Genomic DNA, 20,363 nt, shown 5'->3' on the forward strand with positions numbered 1-20,363 from the left:
GTTAAAAAACGGTGCGCAATAATTATTTATAGTTGTTTTAGTTATGCACAAGTTTAATTATTAGACAAAAATATAATTTATTTAATTTGTCGCGGTCCTGAGGTGCATGTCTGCTACCCATGGAGGACGAAACGAAGATGCTGTTACCAAGAGGAGAAGAAGAAAAATAAGTGCTTTGCGGCTGCTGTTATGAAGAAGTGTTGGTCCACTTCATTCTATCTTTCATGCGATATAAGTAGGCGTCTGTGAATATTCGCGTACGCTTCAAGTTGTGGTGCTGGTGCTCTTTGCATTGGTGGCAGCGAAGCGAGATTTACAGGCGTGTGAACGTCGAAACCATCGAAGGCGACACACCATGGGTCGCGCTTGTCAAGGTAAGCATCGTGTTAATAACCACCGCCACTTATGTATCTGCGCCGTTAAGCTTGCTCTTGATGACTTTGTCGTGGCGCAGATTACTCCACATGCGCATTCATTTGTTCCGCAGATGGTGACGCTCCCATGACAGTGTACAAGAAAGCAGAACTGCAGGATAAAGTCCAGCCACAAAAAAAAAAAAAAATGAAAGTCTTTGAAAAATAAAGGTTCCGGTTCGAAGCAGGAGGCAAGCACGTTGTTTTAAAAACATGCGACTTCATCAGACGTGTGCCTAGGTCCTCATTGCAGCCAGCACAAGAAACTTTGGAGCAGCTGGAGTCGAGCCTGTGTGGGAACAAGAGAATGGCACAACAGGCTGTTTCCGAAGAGGAGCGTCCGAATATCGCTATGACGCAGAGCGCAACGCGACGCAAGCAGCGTTTTGTCAACTTGTACAGCCGCCAAGGCGTCGAGTTGCTTCCTGGCCGCCATTCGTGCGAGTGCGAGGCCCTCCGGCACGCGCTCATCAACAACTGCCTTCGTTGCGGTCGCATCGTCTGCCGCCAGGAAGGGTCGGGACCGTGCTTCACCTGCGGCAATTTGGTGAGCCACCCTCTCCCGGTGCGCCATCGGCCGCGGTTTCACAGTAACGCCGTTATATATGGGCTCCTTCACCTACGTGACATACACGCATACGAGAAACACACACACATATGCATGCAATAATCCTTACTAAGGACCTTAACAAACAGATAATGACGCCTAGGAAAGTATAGGGGTTGTTAATTGTACTGTTTTAACTGTATTGTGCTTTCGCATGCACACAAACACCCGATAAAAAAGGGAGGATGACCGCCGCCGTAGCTCGCTTGTTAGAGCATCGTGTGCGTTATCCGAAGATTGCAAGTTCTAGCTCTACCGGCATCGTCATATCTTTTCGCCCACTTTACTTTCTTCACATTTATATCAAAATTACTTCAATACAATTAAAACATTACAACTAACGCCCCCTATAGCTTCCTTGGATCCATTATCTGGTGGTTTTCATTGTGGTTGTATCAACAAAGAAACGAGCCCTCAATATTCCCTTGTCTGCTTTACCGGCGACTCAATTCGAGGTTCCTCATATTTAAAAAATAAAAGCAAGCATTGTAATTAAAAATTATCCACGCAGCGAGTGTTCACAGAGCTGGTGGGGCTGGTTTGACCTCCCTGTCGCCTCATCAAAATGCTTCATAATTAGTGCCATTGAAATCTGCCTGCTTTGCTGTTGTGTCGTAAACATGCGCATTTGGTTGGCACACGATCTTAGCGATTCACTCGCAAGCTTGCCAAAAAAAATCAAGCATCGTCGGACTGACCCAAAATTGTCGCTTTTTAACCGAAGCAACTTAACTGCTGTGAGTCACCGCAATATGAATGAGCCTTTATGAATGAACTGTTTCTCACTGAATAGAAAAACAGTTTTCCTCGCACTAATGAACTACAATTTCACAATTACTGAAAGCACCACTCGTACTGCGAGAATACTCTTGGTAAACGAGAAAACCTGCAAGGAAAAAAAAAAACGCAAGGCCAGCGCGGAAAGTGCAGCACAGTCACAGTGAGAGCTAGAAGAGTGGCCTTTCAAAGCCTTTTCAAAACACTCATTGGGTAACTACTGCAAGCACACTTGCGTGATGCCCACTAGGGCATTAATAATAAACATTTGGGTAGTAGGCTGGCATTCGCTAAGCTATTTTTCATCATTCTTCTTAGAAGCGTGGTATCCGCTAAACACTTGCAATGAATTTCGAGCCAATCGTTCATGCAGGTTCTGATGATGAGGAGGAATTATGGCTGAAGTGGGTATGCGCCACAGTTAAAAGGGGAACAAGAAGGAGCTTTTGTAAAGGGTTGGAGCATTGGACGGCCCACTCGTTACGCTATTCGCATTGTGCGGCGACTGGTTGTTCTTTTGCTGTTTTAAAATGCTTTAGAAGTCGTATGAGCACGATTGTTTTCCTGACATCATGCCTGCCTAAGGCAAGTTTGCCAACAAGTCACAAGCACCGGCTTAGCTCAGTGGTAGAATACTGGGTTAGCACCCAGCAGATCCGGGTTTTGAGCCCCACTGTGTCTTTGGTGCTAGTTTTTTTTTCTAATTTCGCGCGATGTGGTTACAGACACTGGCGGCGGACAACTGCGGGTGACCCGAGTTGTGATCTCGTAACAGGTTTCGCTGTAAAAAGTACCAATGGCTCCACAGCCTTCAGGTTCTCACATTAGCTTGCCATGGCGTCATAATTTTGATGGTCTTGGCTAGAGCCCACATAATCGATTGTCACTAAAAATGTTTCGAATGGTGTTCTGAGGAAACTAATGCCTTACCTAAGCAAGTATCGAAAAATTGCGATGCCGATGTACCCAAAATGTGCAAGGAGACTTTGAATTTCGTGACATCACACTAACATTCATGTTCTTGAGTTCCAGTCAAAAATTCCGGCATAAAACTTGAACCTTCATTTTCTCTAGTAATAACTATCCTATCATAGCAAAATGAACAGACATTCAAACAGTCTTAAAAGAATAAATTATCTGTTTAGACCTAATATATTACTTTAGTGTCCCTATAATATTCTCATAGATCCCTGCTCAGAAGCATAGTTGCACGCTGACTGTAGATTTTATTGAACAAGGCTAAAATAAGCCGTCCTGTTAATAAATGTTTACTTCATCCATTAGGCAAGGTGAGGCTCTTTTTTAAAAGGTCCAGTGTTGAGAAATGTGGAACGTCTTTTGCTGAAACATCTAGTGGTTGTGAAGCACAGTACTATCAGCTTGTATAAGAGTCTAGGTACACCTCTTGCTAATCTTTCACGAAGCACTACGCAGATGTGTGGAAAAGTTTATAAGCTGCTTGGGAGTGGCTCCTGCATTTCTTTTTTTTTATTTTGATGCCTTCCTTTGGCAGGTATGCACTAATGAAGAAAAGGAGCTCCTGTCTCAGGATTCGAAAAAGAGCCATCAGCTTCAAAACAAGCTGATGAGCCAAATTGTCGATGAGGGTCTTGCCAAGGCTATTGAGCATAAGAATCGGCTTCTGGAATATGATCGTACCTCGTGAGTCATTGCACTTCTCATGGGATTAGTGTGAACTGTATGTCGTGTGCGCATATGCCGCTAAAGTGTTGCCTGTTTCATGCCTACAATTTTCGTGGTTCCAAATGCAGCACCACTAGTGTTTACTGCTTGTGATTGGCATTAAGTTTCTTTTATTGTGTGTAGACACAAGTTCAAAATGCTGTTCCTTCACATAACTTTCTTGTCTAGAAAATGCGACTTAACCTGTGTGTTCATAGTTATGAATGGGGCAAAAAAAAGCACATGGGACACAAATAATAAAAAACCACACAGACGTGTGTGCCGAAAAATCTGGTTTTTCTTCATCTGTGTCCGCCACCAACTTCCCCAACTGTCAGTGCTAATAACCGGTGTGCTTACACTTGATGATGCACAGGAGACATGACATGAAACAGAAATTAGGAGGGAAACTTTGTGGGGATAAACAGTCTCCGTGCGAAATTTTCTTTCAGAGAAGTGTTCAATAGCTTGACGTGAGTGTACTGTTAGTTTTGTAATTTTGAATATTTGCACCAAGCTACAGCGGCTTTTCAGGAACAGTAACATCTTCATGCTCTGCATTTTATTGGCACTTGAGAAGATAAGAGAGGGATGCAGATCAGCAAAAATGTTCTCACCTCACTTTGCATGAGTATCAGTCTCTTGAAGACGCTTCATATAGCGAGTTTGAAAGCTGTGCACTATGGTGCTAACATTGAATTTCTGAATTTTCATCGTCACAGCACATGTCCCAATGTCAGTCAGTTGTACAGAAAAACTGATTTCCAGGCATTTGTTTTTTTATTTGTCCAAAAATGACCTTTTCGGTGCATTTGCTTATTCTCACTTACATGGCAACTGTCATTGCAGGCAGCGTCGTACCCTGGTCATAGATGACAATTCCGACTATTACTCCTCCGACAACAAGTGGCTGACGCTTGAGCAACGAGAAATGATTCGTAAAAAGGAACAAGAGTTCTACGCAGAGCTACATGCTTCTCGACGGCAACAAAAGGTTTGTGAACCTCTCTGTCGAGAATAATGGCTATACAATACAAGCTGACCTCCTGTTGCATTTGTGTTATCTTGCATTGTGCAAGATGTTATGATGTCACTAAATTCCCCCTTCATTGTCGCACTGCATTACCGCAGTGGTCTAGTGGCTATGAAGTTCTGCTTATGAGGCCGTAAGTTCGATTTCCAGCTATATCAGGCATTTCTAAAGATGGAAAAGAAGCAAAAACACTCTTGTACTCATGTTTAGGTACATATCTAGCAGCTCTGGGCGGTTGAAATTAACCCTGGGCCCTTCACTACAGCATCCCACGTTCCTCAGGTTTGAAGCATAATTTATTTTTCTTTACAACCTCCTTAAAATGCTATGCTGAGAACACGACATGATGATGTCGTTCATTTGCTACTTTAGCCCAGAAATTTACCCAGAAAATTTACTGGTGTAGGAGTGTGTGTGTCAGTCCATTGTGAAGCTTTAAAACGCCTGTCATCCTCAGTATTTGCCTCGTTAACAGCCACGTAATTTGCATTTGGGACAGGTGACGCTAGACTTTGCTGGGTGCCAAGTTGTGAAGGAAGGCCCACAGCATGCCAGCGTCCAGAGCTTGTTGCAGTCACTTGTAGCGCCTATGGCTGAAACAAATATTTATGACCGAATGTGTAGAGAAGTGGAATCCATGCACTTTATTGATCCAGCTTTGGATATGCCACCTCCTGAGGTAAGTGCACTCGTCTAAATGCAGCTACACCAGAGTCACATTGTGTGTTGCGGTCGTGTAGCGGTTACTGTACAGGGCTGCTGACCTGAAGACTGCAGGTTCGGTTTTGACCGCGACAGTCCCATTTCGATGGAGGCAAAATGCTAGAGGCCCGCGTAATGCTGCAATGTCAGTACACGTAGGAAAATACCAGATGGTCAAAATTTTTAGCCCATCGCTATGGCATGCCTCGTAATCATAAGGTGGTTTTGCATATAAAACCCAAGTATTATTATTCTTAATAGAGTCTCATTGCTGAGACGTCTCAGACCCATTGCATGATCTTAAGCTGTCGTGTTTTCTTGTCATCCCTATTTTTTTTATCCATCACGCTAGTGAACTAGTGTTCCCTATTAGTGAAACGGTTGATTGTTATTGTACAAATATAAATGAAAGAGAGTGAATTGAAGGCCTCATTTTTTTGTCAGACACTGTCTAATGAAGCCAAAGAAAGCACAAGTTTGATCCCCAGCCCTGGTGAGTTTTTTTTTTTTTTCATTTGAATTTATTTCACTTTTCTTTACTACACTTCAGCTGAAAACTACAATTGCAATCCCCGTGCTTTGCTAGGCTTCATAACATTGTGTCTAGCAGAGTTTTGCGATTATAAACTCATGATGACTTGCTCTGTCATGCAGTATGTACCAATAGGGGCCCTTCATGCACCGAGGCGTAATCGTCTGATGGGTGACAACAGCCTAGTGTGCATCTCAAGCAATAGAGAAGTCATCAGCTCCCGCATTCAGGATCGAGCTCTCATGGAAATGTCTGATGATGGCTTTGCACTTTCTGTGCAACAACCATTTGCTGGTCTGCTAGTGGCTGGAATCAAAAAGTATGATGTCATTCTTTACTGGTTTTGCTATATGTCTAGCTATAGTGAAATTATTGTTTGTATTATAATTTTTTGCATATAAGCGAGCATTAGTCCGTTTACTGCAAGAGCGAGTTATCTTCTACAGTACAGTCAATAGCACACTCGTGCTGAGCTTGAAGTTCAAGTTTGGTGTGAGTCTCAGTGGTCGAATTTCAATGCAGGTGAAATGCAAAGCTGAAGTGCCCACAAATATATGTTTACATGCACTTGAACTTATGAAGTTGGTCAGCGAAATGAGTTTTGGGAGTTGTTGGTTAAATAATGAGAAATATTTTTGAAGCCGATCTGAGGGAAGTCATGGCCTTGGTCTTCCGCGCCTTGTCTTGTAGAAGCCCGTACTCCGGTGGTAGGCCTTGCTGTCGGCGGCTTGTTCGCTGCTCCTGGTTGGCGTCGGTGTCTTCTCCGCAACGTGGGCTGGGTTCACGGCTTGACGGGGGCGACCGGTACATGAACGAAGCAGCACCTCCACCAGATGTCACGGGGTCGTGACGTGGCCGAAGACAGGAGACTTCGTGTTGGGATTTAACTGTTTATTTGGGCGAACCTGTGCCCGGTAAACGGAAAGTCCAATTACGGCAGCAGTCTCGCACAGATAGCAGTCTCGGGCTGATAGCGGCGAACGGAGCGTCAGCCTTCGATCAACAACTGACAAGTGGCGAAGCGCGTCAGCATTTATACTCTTGCCGTCGAATGTTCTAGCGTTATCGCTGGCGGTGGCGTAGGTTCCAGAACAATCTGTACCGTTCGCACAGTGGGCGTGATCTTATCGAAATGATCTACTACAGTCCGGAACCTTCTCGAAAACTGCAGGCACGGTTTGGTGTGGTGTTTTGGGATGATAACAAAAACTTGGGAAATGGAACGTGGCAATATGGTCCCCTTCCGTACACTGCCGCTGGAAATCGATGGATCATTGTCGCCGTCACCATCTGACAAGGTATGCTAAACAGCTCCACTACCTACGGCTGGTGCACGTGACGTAGCCAATTTCGTCTTGCGACGCTTCATACTGCGTCACGGGGCACCACGTGAACTACTGAGTGATCGAGGGCGTGTCTTTTTATCCGTAGTTGTACAACTCCTCGGTCATGCCGCACGGTTCACCGCACCTCTGCAGCCTACCACCCACAGACCAACGGTCTAACTGAGCGCTTCAGCCGAACGCTAGGAGACATGCTCTTCATGTATGTCAGTTCTGACCAATCGAACTGGGATGTCATTCTCCCATTTTTGACTTATGCATACAACACCGCGACGCAGTCAACCACAGGCTTCTCGCCTTTCTTTCTTCTATATGGGCGTGAGCCATGCTCCACCCTTGACACCATTTTGCTGCATCATCCTGAAGTCTCAGAGTTCAACCTTTTTTCTGAAATAGTGCACCACGCTGAAGAGTGTCGTCAGTTGGCCTGATCATTCACCTCGGACAAGCAAGCACTCGAAAAAGACTGCCACAAACGCGACCAGCAATTCGGGCTTTTGCCGTAGGCTCGCTCATCTGGCTCCGACTGGCCTTCTACTCCTCAGGTCTGTCCTCTAAGTTTGCCCCCAAGTTTCACGGTCCTTATGGTGTCGTCGAACGTTGATCTCATGTCACATACGTGATCGAGCCGGTCCCGCCAGCTACAGACAGGTGCCGCCTTGGTCGTGAAACTGTCCACGTGAGTCATGTCAACCCCTATCACGACCCACTCCTACTTTCGTCACCTTGACTTGCCAGGATGGCTCGTCTTCGTCGCCGGGGTATTGTAGAGAGGAAGAAGATTATGTGCCGCAGTGGGTCACGACTTTAGCGAGAGGAGCCGAGCGCAAGCTGTTGCCCCGAGCGCTGTGATTCGTGTGTCGGTTGCTGCTGCCCACTTTTCGTATCAATAGATCTGCTGTGCAAGTATTATTACGCCAATAAACCCCGTTTTACTAACATAAATTCGTTGTCATCGTAAATTTAAATGAATGCTAGTCTGATGTATTTTCTATGAAGCTGTGTGAATATTCGAAATTTCAAACATTTTTCAAATTTTTTTTACTATTCGATATGATTTGCACTAGAATTTTCGCTATTCGAACTTCCCAAAGATCAATGCAGGCAAAGTCTAGCTAAAAGTGACCCCCATCAGTGTTGTATTATGCCTCACCTCATTACATTCCCGCATTGCAGCAAAGCTGCCTTTCAAGCTCTGCAATGGTTGCAAATGTATTGACTCAAGAAAACGCTGGTTCCTACATGCAGATATAAATGTGGCAGAAGTGGAGGCTCAGTTAATGCTCTTTTGGACCCAAGATTTGGGCAACAAGTTCGATAAATTGGAGGCCAAGGACCTTTAGCAACCAAATTTTCAGGTGTTTTATGTTGACGTGTATTCAAAACTCCTAACTCAAAAGGAGCCCTTGTCGGCCACATCAGTTGGGCTTGTCAGAAGTTGAAAGAGGATCGGAGGCTGTGAAAACATCATCTTTGCCTTTCATGTGTAGTGGTCTCAGCAACACTTTGGTTGCACCAAATCATCTGCTAATGCGATTCGGCTTTTCTATTGCCTCATTCTTGATAAGGCAACCATTAAATACCAGCTCGCTAGTTCTTCATCAGTCTAGTGAAAAGAGGAAATACTTTCATGTTGTTATATCTCTTAAGTATATGATTAGGAATCCTCTCCAACATTTTACCCCCACAATTTCACTTCAGCCTACTAAACAAATATATTCTAAAAATATTTTATAAATACTCAAAAATATTCGATTTGATTTGCACTCACGCTTCAATATTCAAACTGGCTTTGCACCCAAAACTTTGCTGTTCGCACAGTTCTAATTTCGCACCTTACTTTTTGCAGGCATGAAGGGCGTGTTTGGTTCACAGCGTACAGGGGTCGTCTGTGGATCCATGCAGCCAGCAAACAGCCCTCACCGGAAGACATCAGTGAAGTGACTGGCATTTATCGCAAGATTGTCAAAGGTAGGGTGCTTGTATTTCATTGTTTTATTAGTAAGTTAAAATACGCTGTTGTCATGAGCGCTTGAATTGCTCAACTGCAGGGTTGCCAGGTTTCACTATTTTGTGCCAATTCAGCTACTTTTTAGGCCAGTGGGTACAGACAAAAAGTTCTTGGGCACTTTTCTACTTCTTGGTTACGCTGTTCTTATCCTGACTTGAAACCAGGTTATCAATATTAAGTTACTCTCCAGCCACTGGCATAAAACTATGCATTGTAAAAACATGGTGGCTAAGGTGTGTTACCAGCCTCCAAAGCTGAATTGGGTGCTTGCATTACACAAAAGAAAAGGGGTCGAAGATGTGCGGCTCAGCCTCGGAGAATGCTTTTTACGTGAGACCTCATTTTGCAAACCACCCATTGGTGGACGAGGCTTCAAATCGTAATCCGAAGCGAGGAGTGCAATTGAAAGCACTCCGCATTCTGGGCGCTCTGCACTCACAGGCATTAGAAACCGAATATCCAACGACTTGGGAGTATTGGCTGTTCAGACTTCATCATCATGCAAATATTACCCAAAAGGCTTTTGCAATAAGCAATGTAAATGAATAGGTCACCATTGTTCTCACGTGCACATGGCTACTTCCTGGTTAGTTTCTCCAACTTCTTGGCTATTTTCGGTTTTTTCAGCCTGGAAACTGTGCTCAGCAGTATATGAACAAGGCCCCGATAACGAATCTCCTTCCTAAAGCAATGTTTCTGATTTAGGCCTTCCTTGTGTGAACACTTTTGTCACATTTCTGGGAAAGGCACTGGCCGAGTCACGGTAGAGCAGCTAATATAATGGCAAACATTGTAGAGGATAAAATTTCTAGTATTGTGCGACAAAGAAGTCAACTCTTTTTTATAAATTCAACTGTACACTAAATCTCTCTGAAGTATCTTGACAGAGTGCTGCATAAAGCTGCAGAGTAGGTTATATTAGCTTTAAAACATTGTTTAAAACAAATGTAAAATTATTATTTAGCCTCTGTTTCAAACAGAGAAAACACTGTCAAGAAGTGTTGTCCTCTTAAATTTTATAATATATTTTTTTTCTCTCCCTTTCCATGGTAGAGTCCGAAGAACTGAAATTTCCGGAAGAGTACCCGACGAGTTGCCTCTTGGGATGTGTCAATCTTGTTGACTGTCTGCACCAGGACATCTACCGTGAACAGGTGCCCCTCTTTGTCTCAAAAGAGTTCCAGTTATTTCTAGTGCTGCAGCGACCTAAAAGTTTTTACTGCATGCATACATCACACATGATAAGCTGCACTTATGTAAACAGAAAAAAAGGGGCACTGGTATAGTTGTATAGCATGGAGCAGCAAAACGTGCTGCTGAGGCATGGATGAGAAGAGTTTGTGTATGAGCTGATTTGAAGTGTTTTGTAAGAAAGCTTCGTCTGATGCTTTTCGTAGCTCTTTCTTGAATTCACGTCCAGATAGTTACCACTGATGTTGCCAATTATATAATCCTTATCAGTGTGACCCTTTTAGCACATTTGTGCCTGTGTTTGTATGTGTGCTACATATAATAACTGATAGACAGGCATCAAAAGCCATGCAGGGCTGAATGGAAAGCTCCCTTATCCTAAGCGTTGATTCACTAGTGTTTTGAAGAAGAATAATGGTTTTCTTTCTCTCTCTCTAACCAATTTTCCTTGTCCATGCAATTATCAAAGGTTGCATCACCGTTGATTAAGACCAGCAGTTTTTACAAGTTGAGCTATTAAAGTTATACATTAGAGAACTAGCACTCTGCTTTTTCTAGGCAGTCTCACTGTTTCTCCCGAGTCAAAAGGTGCAAAAAGACGACAAAAAAGGGGTAAACGCACACAGAGTATAATTCTTTTCACCTGTGCCCTGCCACAGTGGTCTAGTGGCTAAGGTACTCTGCTGCTGACCCGCAGGTCGCGAAATCGAATCCCGGCTGCATTTTCGATGGCAGCGAAAATGCAGCCTGCGTGCTCAGATTTGAATGCACGCTAAAAAACCCCAGGTGGTAGAGATTTCCGGAGCATTCCTCTACGACGTCTTTCATAATAATATGGTGGTTTCGGGACGTTATAACCCACATATCTATCAATCTATCCTTTCATTCGCTGTCTTCTTTGCAGCTTTTGCCTCTGAACATGCTAAACTAATGCACCCAGCTATCCCATCTAACCTTACTGTTTCTTTTTGCCTCTTTCAGTATCCATTTGGAGAATGCTTTTCTCCTTTTGTCTTGATATGTAAGGAACCTCACGAGCTGAAAACAAAGTTTCCTATGAAAGGACAACACAAAATCTGTAAGTGTACGAGGTGTTAAAACAGTTGCTTAAGCAACTGTTTTATTTTTTGTGTGTGTCTTACTAGGTTGCTTGAAACTACTTTTATAGACAGTTAAAGAGGCACTTACCTGCAATTTAGCTGCTCATAGGATCGATTTCCGAGAACATGCATATACCAGCTACCAGAATATCAACAGTTACAATGACTTGGAAGATAATTTATATGAACATTGAAGTGCACATGCACTATGCATACATTACACCACGCAATGTTGACAGTGCCTCGGGTTTCTTGAAAACGCGACCTCACAGCTGCAGCCAAGTTCCAAGCTGTCACAGCCAGGAATGACGTCAGTCTCCATACTCTTCTTGGTGTGCTTGCGCTAACAGACTAATATTTCGTGACTGCCCTCAAGCCAATGCGTGCCCTGAACGTATGGAAGGCCTCAAGAAAATCGTTGCCACAGAATGACAAAACAACAATAGCGATAATGCAGCAGGAAAAAGATTGCCAGCATACGTCAGGCCATGCAGAAATGTGTCAAAGTTCTGTTTGCTCATGTGGCCGAGTTCGTTTACCACGTTGCACACCCTAGGCTAAGTGACAGTTGGGCAGCTTGTCGTTTTCAGAGCTCTTGCAAACTGAAACTGGTTAGTAATAAAGAGGCTGTAAATATATCTCATGTGCTGTAGCGATCTATGTGCTATGTTATGGGTAATGGGCTCCTGGCAACACATTAGAAAAAGAAAAAAAAACTGGATCGAAATTTTGTATCAGTGCCTATTTAATGATAAAGCAAAAAAGGGCACAACACTAGAGAGCTTTAGGAAGTGTACATTGGAGGACTTTTTTTGTTACACACAATATTAATGAGATCTATCCGACAATCATGCCAAGAAAAGTATATAGGGGACGTTATTAGAAGCCATTGTAATGTAAATGTGAAGAAAGAAAAGGCCATGGGCAGGGACCGAACCTGCGACCTTCGAATGGTCTACCAACTGCTCTACTCTACCAACTCTAGCTCTACCAACTCAATATGCTCTACCAACTGAGCTACTACGATGGCTATGCCCCGTCAACTTTGAGGTATGTATATGCATTAAAGGGACACGAAAGTCGAATAACAATTTACGTCAGAGAGAAAGGTCAATGTATGACAACATCTAAAACGACAATATTATTAGCAACAGTGTCCTACTTACCGAGAAATCAAGGTAAATGCACAAGAACCCAAGCGCCGCAGTAGGACATTTTCAAAACGATCCCGATGACATCGGGAGCCCGCCTACAATTAATCACTGGTAATTGATCTATCTGCACTAAATAAGGAACGTTCTGTGTATCAAGCGACGCAATAAAATGCTGCTTGTTCCTTTCTGTTTGATTCATGGAAAAAGAACCATGGGGGAATGGCGCGAGTGGTTCGAAAATTCAATTTTTGCGTGGTTACACAGGACAGGTGGTGCCATCTAGTGGGGTGCAGTTGAAACAAAAACGTCTGCAATCTCGAAGCCAATGGCGAGAAATTGATCAATGGGCGTTGTTGTGCTGTTATGGCTTCTGCTGATTTCAGACTGCTGCTACTAGCGCAGTACAGCCGGGCGACGTTGTGCACGGCAACAGTGATGTGAGACGGTCTGGTCTGTTCGCTTCTTGAGGCGGGTAATTTGAAGTGCGCTAACCTGATATGGACCACTAAAACGTGGTTTTACTTCAAAATAGGCCTTTCCTTGGCACAAAAGTAACACTACGAGGTTTCTGGACCATCATTTCAACAATAAATGTCAACTTAATATAGTTGCCTTTAGTGTCCCTTTGAACGTCCTACTGGCGGTGCTGACTGACACTCCCACGTTTAATGCATATACATACCTCGTAAAGTGAACATAGGAACAGCCGCTGTGGTAGCTCAGTTGGTAGAACACCGGACACGTTATTTGAAGGTCGCAGGTTTAGTCCCTGCCCCCAGAAAGTTAACTTTTCGTCCACTTTTATTTCTTCACATTTACATTACACAATTACTTCTAACAACGACCCCTATACTTTTCTTGGCATGATTTTCTGATAGATTTCATTAATAATCTGGTAAATGAACAGAATTAAACTGAATCTGTGGTCCTCAAGTTTACAAGTAGTAAAGTCTAGATTGTGAACAAGGATTCTGTGGGGCACTGAAATGCCTTTGTTTTGATTTGTCGTCGGCATTCCATTTCAGCTTACCACGATCTGTAGATTGGTATGTAATTTAAGCTTCATATGGATTTGGTGCAGCATTATATAACTGCATTTTACTAATTCTAGCCTATTCTGTTCGCTGCAATGTAGTGCCCTTTTTCTTTCAAACCCATGAAGTGTAACGCCACACTTCGCAGCATAACTTATGCCCAGCGTTTTATGCCACCTATAAAATGTTTGTTACAGTCAAAATGGACTCGAGGCTGCACCATGCAGCAAAGAAGACACTGCTCTGCCCTCAGATCTTGGAACGCTAACCAGATTTTTATAACTGTGGGAAAGAAGCCTCTGTTTTTTGCGCAGAAAATAAATTCTTTATTATTGTACAACGTAATACTAAAGGAGTGTGAACTTTCATCGCTTTGGGAAAAGGCGCATGAAAACAACCATGTTAAGGAAGACAAAAAATACAACTGCAAGCATAAGCCAGATCCAGCAGTTACACGAGCGGCGTAGATGATCCTCGAGCCGTCGCTGCTCCTTCTGTAGTCGTTCGTAGTTTTGTTCTGCAGATTGCACACTCTTCTCAACAGCCTGGAAGGTGAGCACGGTGTTTATAGTTTAGCAACGCCATAAAAGTCACATTTGTGAAATTACTGCTTGTACACAATAGAACCTTAAAGGGACACTGAAATGGTTTCGAATTTGCAAATGTATCCGAATTCGGTATCCGTGACCTCTTACAAAATGTCTACGGATGTTTTTTTTTTCGCGACGTTGAATTAACAACGGCGTTATAAGAGAGGAAACTTTGACCAAGAAAACGCCCCCCCCCCCCCCCCCCCCGCGCAGCGGGGGAGCACGGGAGAGATACACACTTGGGGAGGTGCCGTCACCGTCAGGATCGGGCAACTTTGCGCCGGGCCGCCTGCATCGCTCAGTTAGCTCGGCTTGTTTACTTCGTGGTTATGCCTTGTTTCGCTGCAATCTGCTGCCTGGCAAAGCATCAGTTCTGCCAGTTTGTAGGGATTTCTTTCCATTGCACCGTTCTCTTCTTCTGATTAGAGATTTTCGCCATGCGACATTCACAAGTTGTGTTTGTGCAAGGTTCAAGTGGAGGTGGTTTTGGGACGTTAAACCCCACATATCAATCAAATCAAGGTTCAAGTGGACTCGTAATGACGAGTTATGGCACGGCATATGGCTGCCGCAGCCCTTATAGTCGCGATGAGCACGCTTTTAACAAGTTTTCCCGGGATCAGAAGATGGTTGCAAAACGGGCCACTGCAGCTGAATTAAAAGAAAATACTTCAAGCCTACGAGATGAAGCGCGCTGTGCCGGTCGCGAATCTGCCGAATTTCAAGGCAGCGGCAACAGCAGCATTCCTCCTCTTTCCCTATTTACCCGCAGTGTATGCATGAGCACGTGTAGCGAAAACATGTGTACAAAGATATCAGTATGCATAATTAAAATCAGCTGTTCTACAAGACAGTTGCATGCTTCTAGCGCAGTTAATCATACCCTTTGCATTTTAACACATCATCACTGTGGTACTGGGCAGTATTCAGAAAACGTCATGGTATTATACAAAAACAGAACTGCAATATATGAGCCAAACCATTCTTGCGCAATTTCCAGCGCTGTTCAGAGCACATATCACCACTGCGACAAGAGCGGCACTCGTCTGCGCCTCCCCCCGCCCTTTTTTCTCACGCAATAGCATACTAACTCATCGCATGCGCCTTGCCCACTGTGAAGTACGATACTGACTGCATTAAGAACACTGCGCTCTTAGCTGTGAAATCCACGAACAGCTGGTGTTTCTGCACACTGTCCGCGCCTAGCGCGGACCGTCCCACTACGCGGCTAAAAGCGAGTGCCAATGCTGCTGTTTCTTATCGAATTTAATAACCACTGATAAGCGTATCATTTATAATGGTTTACTACAGTGAAATTTAGCACTGGCACGCATCTTATACGTGCCAGTCTGTTTCCAACGCGGGTGAAGGTGGCTGGTTGGGACTCTTTTCTGTGCCGTTTCAGCCGTCGCCCTTTTAAAGTGGCGACCGGCTCGAACATGTACGGTTGTACAGCAAACTCGGTCCGACTTTCGGGGTTCGCAATACTTAGGGCAACTACCCGATTTCAACAAATAAACGCGGCGGCGACTGTCGGCAAGCGCAGTCAGCTGTCCTCACCTTCCTGACAGTGACGTCATGGAGTTTCAACCAATCACAGCGGCGGTAAGACTCGCGATGGCGGCCGCAGCATCTGTTGCTGCGGCCGCCATCGGAATTGCAAAATGGAATTATTTGTGCTGGTTTATGCAAATTTTCGACTTTATTTTCGTGTTCGCCGCACGAAATTACGCATCATGTCACTTTTCTTTTTTTTAAGCATTTCAGTATCCCTTTAACAAGCAAAGCAGATTGTGTTGGACCACGACAACTGTTTTCTTAAACTTGCAAAGCCCTTTACTTGCTGCGGTAATTTATTGGTTAAGGACCTTTACACGCGCTACCCGCACAGCCGCAACGCACGTGCCGGGACCCCTGCCGCATGCAAGCGGGGGACAAATAAGCCAATTGGCGATGCTGCGGAGGGTGAAAGAGCGTCGCCAATTGGCTTATTTTCCCCCGCTTGTGTGTGGTAGGGGTCCCGGCACGTGTGTTGCGGCAGTGTGGGAAATGCGTGGAACGGCCCTAAAGCCCTTGACCTTCACGGGTTGCACAATCGAGTCCGAACTTCCGCGGCCACATCTTCAATCGAGGTAAGAACGCTAGAGTCCCATATACTTTGACTTCAGTGCATTAAAGAACCCCAGGTGGCCGAAACTTAGAGTTCTCCACCAACAATTATTTTTTCAATGCCCCTTTGCTTATACTATAGTTTTGATGTATGTTAATTTCCCAGATGGCAGACGAATGTGGCAAAAAATATTTGATAAGAAACATCAACAAAATTTACCGACATTTTACTCCTGCTTTTGGTTGCAACATGTTTTCACTAGTTAGTGCATCTGCTTCACAATCCTCAAACATATATATCAGCATTATTCAGTTCTCTTGTTCAAGCACATTCATGCAATCAAATAAGCGAACACAGTGCTTCTATGTTTGTTTCTGTACGACTTTTTACATTGAAGATTAAAGAGACGACCAAGCCTATTTAAGCATGAAACAAAAATATTTCTCCATATTTTCAATAAATCTGTTGTGCCTACCCTTCAATTCAGTACAGGCTCAGGTTTGAAAACCTCTCTAACGTTGCTGTTATTATTACTCACTGCTAGTCATCACGTGGCACTTTCAACTCTTCACTATAGTGGTTGTATTATGATGGGGCTAAAAGCCTGTTCACTGTAATCAAAACGCATTTTAAGAAACCCTAGACGGCCTAAATTGAGTTCAGGGGTTTTGTATGCCAAAATCAGAATGCGACTGCAAGTCATATCATAATGGAACATTTTAAATTAATACCTCGTTTATTTTGTGCTTAGTGCTCTATTTAAAAGAACACGGGTATTCTTGCATTTCAGCCCCATCAAAATGAGAACGAGGGGGTTGGGAATCAAACTTGCGCACTCTGTGCAATGTCATTGCTACTAATTCACCAAAGTGGGTCAGCACAAGGTCAAAGTTGATACAACCTCCACTTTGTTGGCAATATTGTAAACATTATGTTGTAATAAGTCACCAAGTTACGAAACACTGGCTGGTTTACTTTAGGAGAAAAAAAAACTGAAATATGGCGACTTTAAAAAATGTGGCCTGTTCAGACATTTTTTAAAAACAGTTTTCTTCAGCCCACACGCTTCAAACAATGCTGCTTCACTCTCATTACAAGTACATTTATTTAAGACCAGTCTTCGTGACATTGATATTTGTGTTTTTATATCGTCATTAACTTTTGAGAATGACAAAGGACGAAATTGGTCCCTCCGTACAGACTAAGCTATTTTTTTCCTCCTATATTATGCAGTTAATAAAAAAACGAAGTTCACTTTCGGGCTACTGGGTGGTATGTGCACAAAATACAAAATAATCAAACCTAAACAATCAACTTTCGGACCTGTGTTGATTTTTCGTGGAGTCACCCTACTAATATAACATCCCCTGTACTTTCCAAGGTGTTGTCTGTTAGTTCTTATTAACTACCAACAGCTATCCACAATTTCAGTAAATATAAAATGTTTCAAACACTCTACTAAATTGCTAATGAGGAATTTATCATCTCCTAGAGTTTTCTGTCAAGTTTCAAGTTTTACGACCCCTACACTACTTCCAGCACTGAAGTGTTGCAGGTAAACAAAGCAACCTGTGCCCAGTTATGTGTTTATTGTGTGCGGCTGTCGTATGCGTCTTGCTCTCAGAATTTTTTTGTGAGTGTTCTAGAACGCAACTGTTTTGACTACAAGCACTGCAAAAACAAAATGGTCACCTCTGTGTCCTTCTTCACAATGTGTCCAGCAAGCAAAGCATTCTGCTTCAGGTTCTGTGCCAAGGAGACCATCTCCTCGGCAATCTTCTCCTGCATGGAGTTGTGGTAGCGCAGTACAGCGTCGAAATCTTCACCACCACCCTGACCAGGAACTCGCTGCCGCAATCCTTTGCTGTCGCTTGCTAAACAGTTCAGAATTATAATATTAAAAAAAGTGTTGTAAAATGAGAACAGTTAAGAACTGCACAAGCAACTGAATGAAAAGCGATAGGTACATAAAAGGAAAATATATATTAGGTGCCCATCGATACTAACCCTTTTTTAAGCAATACACATTATCCACACCTACATTATCACACACCTACTCGCATTCATATCCACAACGCTAACTCTCCTAAACAAGCACATTTGACTGGCTGCAGCCAATTGCTTCTCCTTCTGTAACATTCTCACCGTTTGTCTTAACAGAAGTTCGAGATTCCAGCAACTCCTCGCGGACATCACGTATTGTCTTGGTCTGCCGTTTAAGCAGGATTTCCTTGGCCTTGTCATCAGGGACGGGTTTTAGGGCAAGTTGCTCATGGGCGAGAGCCTTTTCTGGACTGCTGTGTGGCTGCAGTGTTTGGAAAAAAAAAAAAACATCTTCAGGAAATTGTACTCACACACGGCATCTGCCAAAAGTATTAGGTCCGAAAAAAAAAAAAACGCACTCACAATCGAATTACGTCATATCACCCGCAATACTTGCCTGTGTATCCACAGCAATGAGGCGCTTCAGAAAGTCGACTTTGCTCGCATAATGCACTAATGTATCCTGGCTTGGCTGACTGCAAAACATACCCCCTCAGTGCAATGTTGAAAAGAAAAATGTGAACAGAGGCACTCACCATGTGTTTATGTTCCTCAGGTCTAGTAACATATCTTCAAGGCTTTGAACATACTGAAAAAAACATGTCGACTGGGTTAATCCTCTCGGGATGACCGGGATTTGTAATTTTCGATAGCCACTATAAAAGGGATTAAGTCGTAAATCACCTGTTGCGTCAGTTTGCAATCGCCGAGCGTCAAACCCTCTAGTATAAACTCGCACGAGCATAGCCGCGCAAGCGGCGGGTTCATCACTCGTAGCCGTCACCCTACACCACTGAATACGCCGTACAGACACCCGGGACAACAGTACGCCTTTTCAATAAGAATTTCACGCAAAAGAAAACAAAACCGGCACATTTACTCACGTATTTCACGGATGAACACGGCCGCATCAGATAAAGCTGCTGCTTGATTGCATACACGCGTTTCGTAAAAAATAGGAGTTGGCTTACGAACCAATCCGGGAGAATCGCCGCACACGAAGAGTCGGCAGTTAGCCGAGAGTAATTAACCTGTCGAAATTTGAGACGCTGGGCAATTGGAGTGAAATATGGCCGAATAACAAGGTTCCACTGGAGTCGTATTCCAGCGACCGCACGAACGAAACAAAACTGTTGCTCGCCAGCTCGACGCCGTCAGTGCAGCCGTATAGTCTGTACGCCGCCACTCGGAGAGCTTGTGCGTAACTTATTCACGAGATCGATCCTTTTACCTTCTTGAATCGCCAGTCTGTGGGATCTCGCCCGTCAGCAAGAACTTCGCACCGCTCCAACAATCTGCAGAAGTTTATTTCCAGCCGTGACACGGGCGCCATGCTGGAAGCCGACGACAGCGACGTGACGTGACGTATCGTTCTTGAGGTGATGATGATAATGATGATGGCAAGCTAATGGTTTCACTTTCATTTTGCGGTGAAGAGAGCGACAGCCGCCAAAAAGCGCATCGGAAGCAGAACTAACCCAATGATCACATGTTTCTTGCCCTAATAAATAAGAACAAAATTTCTTACGCTTACGCAATGATCTTTATACTTATACATATTTACAAAAATTAGAAAAAAAAGCAACCGGCAATATTTTGTCGTGCGATACACCGCTTCACCACAAACGCAAATATCATAGTTTGTAGACGTATCTGACGTACCATTTCAAGCAGTCAAACTACAGCTTACATAAAATCGCTACTTATAGCTATGGTTTGCCAAGAATCTTTCATAAATATTTCAGTATGCCTTCAGAGCAGCTGATGATTTAGTAATCATAACTGATTTCAAAGTCTTTATAAGTACGACTGTAGTACATAGAATATACAGCAGTACACCTCGCAAAATTTAGATACGATTGCTTGAGATGTTGGGGGCCTTGCCATGTTCACCATCTTCCCTCAATACTGGTATAAATTAAAAATCTACTTGTTGCGCACCGAAGCTTATGACTTCCTCCTTCGCCTCCTTAAAATGGTGGAGAGATAATGAAAAGAATATGTATCTGTTTATAACTATGTATAGACAGCCTTGGAGAA

The 20,363-nt window shown here is 43.7% G+C and overlaps 2 protein-coding genes across 7 annotated transcripts; one reads left to right on the forward strand and one right to left on the reverse strand.

Annotated features, from left to right (window-relative positions):
• Positions 1–85: 85 nt before the first annotated feature.
• Positions 86–13,932, forward strand: LOC119187750 (activating signal cointegrator 1). 3 transcript variants are annotated; one of them, XM_075894173.1, is made up of 11 exons: positions 86–374; positions 488–604; positions 667–960; positions 3,311–3,459; positions 4,330–4,474; positions 5,013–5,192; positions 5,870–6,066; positions 8,940–9,061; positions 10,155–10,255; positions 11,274–11,370; positions 13,778–13,932. In XM_075894173.1, exons 3-11 carry the CDS (start codon positions 721–723, stop codon positions 13,846–13,848), a joined length of 1,302 nt encoding a protein of 433 aa, XP_075750288.1. In that variant the 5' UTR covers positions 86–374; positions 488–604; positions 667–720; the 3' UTR covers positions 13,849–13,932. The 3 variants fall into 3 exon arrangements, with proteins under 3 accessions (XP_075750288.1, XP_037291724.2, XP_075750287.1); XM_037435827.2 differs by lacking the exon at positions 488–604 and having other exon boundaries at positions 86–199; XM_075894172.1 differs by having other exon boundaries at positions 87–374; positions 488–960.
• On the reverse strand, positions 13,883–19,711 carry Use1 (Vesicle transport protein Use1). 4 transcript variants are annotated; one of them, XM_075894174.1, is made up of 7 exons: positions 19,208–19,229; positions 19,008–19,116; positions 18,860–18,912; positions 18,721–18,799; positions 18,426–18,585; positions 17,973–18,154; positions 13,883–14,125 (listed from the first exon to the last, which is right to left on the reverse strand). In XM_075894174.1, the coding sequence occupies exons 2-7, from the start codon at positions 19,089–19,091 to the stop codon at positions 13,946–13,948; spliced, it is 738 nt and encodes a 245-aa protein (XP_075750289.1). In that variant the 5' UTR covers positions 19,092–19,116; positions 19,208–19,229; the 3' UTR covers positions 13,883–13,945. The 4 variants fall into 4 exon arrangements, with proteins under 4 accessions (XP_075750289.1, XP_037291736.1, XP_075750290.1 ...); XM_037435839.2 differs by lacking the exons at positions 19,008–19,116; positions 19,208–19,229 and adding an exon at positions 19,555–19,711; XM_075894175.1 differs by lacking the exon at positions 19,008–19,116 and having other exon boundaries at positions 19,208–19,540.
• Between the last annotated feature and the right edge of the window lie 652 nt (positions 19,712–20,363).

The sequence above is a fragment of the Rhipicephalus microplus genome, chromosome 1 (genome assembly GCF_043290135.1).
Source record: "Rhipicephalus microplus isolate Deutch F79 chromosome 1, USDA_Rmic, whole genome shotgun sequence".
Taxonomy (NCBI): Eukaryota; Metazoa; Arthropoda; class Arachnida; order Ixodida; family Ixodidae; genus Rhipicephalus; species Rhipicephalus microplus.

Bases quoted from the DNA above. Each gene is read 5' to 3' on its own strand.
- LOC119187750 (XM_075894173.1), top strand. From the start codon at position 721: ATGGCACAACAGGCTGTTTCCGAAGAGGAGCGTCCGAATATCGCTATG. The intron at 961-3,310 runs GTGAGCCACCCT...TTCCTTTGGCAG, and splicing joins GCTTCACCTGCGGCAATTTG to GTATGCACTAATGAAGAAAA. The intron at 6,067-8,939 runs GTATGATGTCAT...TACTTTTTGCAG, and splicing joins CTAGTGGCTGGAATCAAAAA to GCATGAAGGGCGTGTTTGGT.
- Use1 (XM_037435839.2), bottom strand. From the start codon at position 19,656: ATGGCGCCCGTGTCACGGCTGGAAATAAACTTCTGCAGATTGTTGGAG. The intron at 18,800-18,859 runs GTGAGTGCCTCT...TATGTTTTGCAG, and splicing joins CTGAGGAACATAAACACATG to TCAGCCAAGCCAGGATACAT. The intron at 14,126-17,972 runs GTGACCATTTTG...CTCACCTTCCAG, and splicing joins TTGTGAAGAAGGACACAGAG to GCTGTTGAGAAGAGTGTGCA.